The sequence below is a fragment of the Diplotaxodon limnothrissa genome, linkage group LG10 (assembly GCF_057381915.1).
Source record: "Diplotaxodon limnothrissa isolate DT_005_m linkage group LG10, D_limnothrissa_male_GT1.1, whole genome shotgun sequence".
Lineage (NCBI taxonomy): Eukaryota > Metazoa > Chordata > Actinopteri > Cichliformes > Cichlidae > Diplotaxodon > Diplotaxodon limnothrissa.
In genome coordinates this window covers 4,322,227-4,328,590 of record NC_140605.1, presented here as the reverse complement: position 1 = coordinate 4,328,590, position 6,364 = coordinate 4,322,227, and the positions used below count along the sequence as shown (strand labels likewise).

At 41.2% G+C, this 6,364-nt stretch overlaps 1 protein-coding gene across 1 annotated transcript; it reads left to right on the top strand.

Moving 5' to 3' along the window:
• The first annotated feature begins 228 nt into the window (after nucleotides 1-228).
• On the top strand, nucleotides 229-5,024 carry LOC146623765 (uncharacterized). The gene is made up of 2 exons (XM_085363352.1): nucleotides 229-1,151; nucleotides 4,994-5,024. The coding sequence occupies exons 1-2, from the start codon at nucleotides 229-231 to the stop codon at nucleotides 5,022-5,024; spliced, it is 954 nt and encodes a 317-aa protein (XP_085219478.1).
• Nucleotides 5,025-6,364: the final 1,340 nt, after the last annotated feature.

Here is a 6,364-nt window from a genome sequence, read left to right as displayed (position 1 = left end):
TGGAGTTTAAAGACATTATTTCACTACAAAGACTGATGAACTGAGTTTTGACGTACTAAATTGGTGCAAAATTGGATCGCTAATTGAAACATGCCAACGCCCTCTGTGGAAATGTTTGTTCGCTGCAAAAGGCAGGTAAATGGATGTCATGTTTGTACTTTAGGCTATGGATTCTCAGTGTGCTGTGCATCTTTATAAAGTTTGAAATAATCCAAGAAGACAATAAAAATGTCGGATATTAAGAGTAAACGAGAGGATGACACTGAGATGCAAGCAGAGAAAAGAAGTGTTAAATTTACGCCAAAAGGTTTGGATTTGTATATAAAGACATGCCAAGAAAAGCGCAGTTCAATGTGTAAGCAAGCATCTAAGTACATGGGGAAAATTTCCGCTTTAATGACCTCACATGAAAACGTTAAGGAAGTGTCTTCTGAATTTGGGAAGTTTATTAAATGCTATCAAGATGCAAACGCTTTGCAAGAATCCTTTTTAAGTTTGCCACTGCCAGAAGATGAAGTGAAAAGGCAAGTTGCACATTTTCAGTCGAAGGTGACAGCATTCTCTGTTTTTATGGACAAAGTAAAGGTTTGGTTGCAGGAGGCGGGCGAGCCGTATACTGAACAAAACAATACTGTTCGCAATGATAAAGCTGTTGAAAGTTTGGATGAAATAAAACCTGAAGACAGTGTCTCTAATATCTCAAGTGTAAAACCACCTTCAAAAACCTTGTCACAGCAAAGTCGAATTTCATCAACATCTTCCGCACGCATTAAAGCTGCGGCTGACAAGGCAGCGCTCATGGAGCGACTGGCTGCATTAAAGAAAAAACATTCTATCGAAGCGCAAGAGGAAAAACTGAGAAAAGAAAAGGAGAAACTGAGAAAAGAAAAGGAGACATTATCCTTGGAAACGGAGCTGGCAGCCACTAATGCAAAGCTTCGTGTCTTAAAAATAAATTCAGTTTGTAGCTCTGAGCATTCTGATGGAATGAACTCTTATTTTGAAAGAGGGCACGTACAAGAAGCGCCTAGTTTAAATCCTTGTGCCGATACATTTGTTCCAACATCAAGAGATTACTCTGGTATAAATTCTGCATCTGAATCACAAGTAATCGTACCTAGACAAAGTCAAACCCAACATCAGGTTGATGATTCAGCTCAAGTGACGCAGCAAACACAGCCTCAGTCTCCTACTTTGACTGGGAACTGCACGAAGGAGATTGTAAATATTCTGCAAAAACAAAATGACATCACTACTTTGCTTGTAAAACAAAACTTATCTTCTGTCCTCCCCGCCAGAAACATCCCTGTGTTTGATGGAGACCCTTTACAGTACAGATCATTTATGAATGCCTTTGAAAATGGAGTGGAAGCTAAAACTGATAACTGGAGCGACTGTTTGCATTTTTTAGAGCAGTTCACTAGGGGGCAGCCTAGAGATTTGGTGCATAGTTGTCAGCACTTACCACCTGAGCAGGGCTATTCCACAGCCAAAGATCTTCTTGAAGAACATTTTGGGAACGAAAATAAAATTGCCTCTGCATATATGGAGAGGATTGTGAGTTGGGTACCTATTAAAAGTGAGGATGTGAAAGGTCTACAGTCATTCTCTCTTTTTCTTCAAGGATGTTCGAATCTAATGCAGCAAGTTGTTTATATGAAGGAGTTGGATTTGCCCTCAAATATGAGAATGGTTGTTATGAAACTTCCATACAAATTGAGGGAAAAATGGAGAGTTGTTGCCTATGAACTGCAGGAACAAAATGGTTACAGAGCAGTATTCACTGATCTGGTTGCCTTTATAATAAAACAGGTAAAAGTAGCATCAGATCCAGTGTTTGGCAACATCCAAGACTCACAATCTGGAAGCAGCTTTAAAGCTTCAAGTTCTACCAAGCAAAGGAGAAAAGGAAGTAGTTTTGCCACTAATGTCAGTACAGTGCCAGGAATCAAAGCTCAATCAACTGGAAGCAGAACAACTTCCGTTGTTCTGCGTAGTTGTTTGTTTTGTTCACACAGCAACCATTTACTAGAGAATTGTAAGCAGTTTAAAGCTAAAACGCATCAGGATAAGTTGACTTTTATCAAGGAAAGGGGAATTTGTTTTGGTTGTTTAAAAGTTGGTCACACAAGCAAAGACTGTAGGAGTCGTTTGGATTGCGACGTGTGTCACCAAAGGCACCCAGGGGTTCTTCATATAGAGCGAAAGGATCCAGGTGCGTCTTCGGAACAAACTCAACAGAGGACAAACTCTAATGTCAACTTTTCAACTGCAACCACTCAGACATGTGGGTATAGTGGGGCTGGTCATGAAGTTGATGCAATTTTTTCTATAGTTCCAGTTCAAGTTAAGAGCCAAAAGAGCAATAAAATTGTGCAAACCTATGCGTTTTTGGATCCTGGAAGTTCAGGTACATTCTGTACAGAAACTCTGGCAAAAAGACTGAATGTAAAAGGTAAAAAGACCAATATCTTTTTGAGAACAATGAGTCAAGATAGGATTGTTAGTACACAAGTTCTGTCTGGTTTGGAAGTGTCTGGTTTGGAAGCAAATGATTTCATGCCATTGCCAGATGTTTTGACTCAAAAGACTATGCCAGTTTCTACAGTTAATATTCCCCAGCAAAGCGACATCGATCAGTGGCCTCATCTTAAACCTGTTAAACTGTACAACGTTAATGCAGATGTGGAGCTACTGATAGGCACTGATGCTTCCAATGTTTTGGAGCCATGGAAGGTGATAAACAGTGTGGGAGGTGGACCTTATGCTGTAAAAACAAAAGTTGGCTGGGTCATAAATGGTCCCCTGCGCACTGGAAGTAACAGTGGAAATAAAACCAACTGCACTGCTGTAACAGCCAATAGGATTTCTGTTGAGCGTCTTGAAGACATGTTGATTAAACAGTACAATCATGATTTTAATGAAAGATCATCAGAGGAGCAGACTGAAATGTCTAGAGAGGATCTGTGTTTCATGGATATTGTTAGTAGTTCAATAAAGCTTATTGGAAATCATTATCACATTGATTTGCCTTTCAGGAGAGAAGGTTCCAGTTTGCCAAATAACCTCTGTGTCGCGGAGCAGCGTCTCCAGAGTCTCAGACGGAGATTTGAAAAGGATACTCATTATAAGGATGAATACACTAAATGTGTAAACAACATGCTTGAACGAGGATATGCCGAGTTTGTGCTTGTAGATGAGTTGCACAAAGATGATGGAAAGGTGTGGTACATCCCTCATCATGGAGTGTATCATCCCACAAAGGGCAAATTAAGAGTTGTATTTGACTGTGGAACAACTTATAAAGGAGCATCATTGAACAGTCAGCTTCTACAGGGACCTGATCTCACAAACTCGCTGGTTGGGGTTCTGATCAGATTTAGACAAGAGCCTGTTGCATTAATGGCGGACATTGATTCCATGTTTCACCAAGTTCACGTCTCAGAAAAACATGTCAACTTTCTCCGTTTCCTGTGGTGGCAACATGGCAACACTTCAAGGTCTGCACAGGAATGCAGGATGAAAGTGCATTTGTTTGGAGCTGTATCTTCGCCAAGTTGTGCAAATTATGCTCTACAGAGAACTGCAGATGATAATGCACAACAGTTTCCAGCTGAAGTGGTTGATACAGTCAAAAGAAACTTTTATGTGGATGATTGTTTGAAATCTGTTGCTTCAGAAGAGGAGGCAGTGCACATGGTGAAGAGGCTGACAGATATCTGCGCTAAAGGAGGATTTAAGCTTTCAAAATGGATCCGCAACAGTCGCACAGTGCTCATGTCAATCCCAGAGGAAAGAAGAGCAAAGGAAATTAAGGATCTGGATTTGGACACAGATCAACTTCCAGTTGAGAGAGCACTGGGTTTACAGTGGTGCATAGTAACAGACAAGTTCCAGTTCAGAACCTCCCTGCAGGACCGTCCAACAACCAGAAGGGGAATTTTGTCTGTGGTCAGCTCACTGTATGATCCTTTGGGAATCTTGTCTCCCTTCAGTATGCCAGCTAAACTGTTGCTACAAGAGCTTTGCCGACAAAATTTGAAGTGGGATGAAGTTATTCCCCACTCTCTTTCCCAGCGGTGGCGTGATTGGCTGGAGGATCTCCAGCTGATTTCAAAGTTTAAAGTGGAACGTTGCATTAAACCAAATTGCTTTGGAAGACCAGATAGGGCACAACTTCATCATTTTTCTGATGCAAGTCAAGATGGGTATGGAACGGTGTCATATTTAAAGTTGGAAAAGAATAACGTCACGCATGTTGCTTTTATCCTGGGAAAGGCTAGAGTTGCTCCTCTCAAGCAAACTACAATTCCCAGGTTGGAATTGACGGCTGCAGTTCTTGCAGTTCGGGTGGACAGGCTTCTGCAAAAGGAGCTGCAAGTCAGGTTGGAAAAATCAGTTTTTTGGACTGATAGCACAACAGTACTGAAATACATCTCCAATGAAACCAGAAGATTCAATACTTTTGTTGCAAACAGAATTGCTGTTATTCGGGAAGCAACAGATGTGAATCAGTGGAGATACGTTTCTTCTAAGGAGAATCCTGCAGATGACGCATCCAGAGGTATGAGAGCTGGGGATCTCCTCAAATGTAGGAGATGGATAAAAGGGCCAGAATTTCTCTATGAGTCAGAAAAGGAATGGCCTAAACTGGATGTGGAGTACAGTGTAATTTCTGCAGATGACCCAGAGGTCAAAAGGGACCTGACAATGAATGCCATTGTGAGAGAATTACAAAATCCTACCAGCTATTTTATCCTCTACTTCTCGTCTTGGGCAAAACTTAAAATCTCTGTAGCCTGGCTTTTAAAGATGAAAGAGGTCTTGGTGTTGTTGGCACAGAAGAGGAAAGAGTTGCTTGCTGCAGGTTTGAATAAGAATGATCCGGAAGGTCAGAAAGAAGTGGAGATAAGAATGGAAAGATTTAAGACCACTTTGAAGAAAGGAAATCTCACTCCAGAAGACTTGGCAAAGGCAGAACAAGCTATTCTTCAATATGCACAACAACAGAAATTTACGACTGAAATGGCTTTAATCCGCAATGGCCTCAAAGGAGTCTCTAAGGGAAATTGTCTCTATAAACTTGATCCAGTGTTGGATGCAGGAATCCTCAGAGTGGGTGGCCGATTGAATAAAGCAGCCATGCCTATGGAATTAAAGCATCCTGTAATTTTGACAAAAGATATGCATGTGTCAACACTGATTTTACGCCATATCCATCAAAGGTTGGGACATGCAGGAAGAGCACACATGCTGTCAAAACTAAGACAAAATTACTGGATACTAAATGCAAATTCTGCTGCCAGGAAAATCATCTCTCGTTGTGTCACGTGTAGACGCAACAGAGGAAAGTTTGTTGAACAAAAGATGGCGGATCTGCCTGAAGAGAGAGTCCTGCCAGACATAGCCCCATTCACAAATGTTGGAGTGGACTATTTTGGACCTATAAGTGTTAAAAGAGGACGAAGTCTCCTTAAAAGGTATGGAGTTCTTTTTACTTGTTTCACCAGTCGTGCAGTACATCTGGAGATTGCATGTACACTTGATACAGACTCTTGTATAAATGCTGTGAGGAGGTTCATCTGTAGACGAGGCCCAGTTTCGACCATCAGATCTGATAATGCTACAAATTTTGTTGGGGCGAATCGAGAGTTGAAAGAAAGTTTGACTGAGCTGGACCATGCCAAAATTCAAAAGGCTTTTGTTCAGGATGGCATGAAATGGAACTTCAACATCCCAGCAGCTTCTCACCAAGGCGGTGTGTGGGAGCGTCTCATTCGTTCAGTAAAGAATATTTTAGCCTCAGTTCTTAAGGAGCAAGTTCTGGATGATGAAGGACTCCACACAGTCTTCTGTGAGGTTGAAGCTATAATGAACGACAGACCCATTACTAAAGTTTCAGATGACTCAAATGATCTTGAAGCACTGACACCCAATCACTTGTTGTTGCTGAAAAATAAACCAGTTTTTCCACCAGGACTGTTTCATCCAAGTGATTTGCATGTCAGGAAAAGGTGGAAACAGGTACAGTACATGGCAGAGTTGTTCTGGAAGAGATGGCTTTCTGAGTACCTACCTTTGATGCAAGAAAGACAAAAATGGATGAGGACTAAAAGATGTCTTATACCTGGAGATGTTGTTTTAATTGCAGACGCTACAGCTCCAAGAGGATCATGGATGATGGCGAAAGTCTTAAATGTAAACCAGGATGCAAAAGGCTTGGTGCATTCTGTGAGACTACAAACAAGGACCAGTGTTTTGGAAAGGCCAGTGACAAAACTTATTTTGCTACTGGAAGCCTCATCGTGAAGAAAATCATCAATGAAAATTAAGGATTTGTTTAAGGGAATAGCTCCTCCTTTTG

Excerpts from the sequence above, each read along its gene's own strand:
- LOC146623765 (XM_085363352.1), top strand. The coding sequence starts at position 229 with ATGTCGGATATTAAGAGTAAACGAGAGGATGACACTGAGATGCAAGCA. Across the intron at positions 1,152-4,993 it reads ACCCAACATCAGGTTGATGA|AATATGCACAACAACAGAAA; the intron begins TTCAGCTCAAGT and ends AAGCTATTCTTC.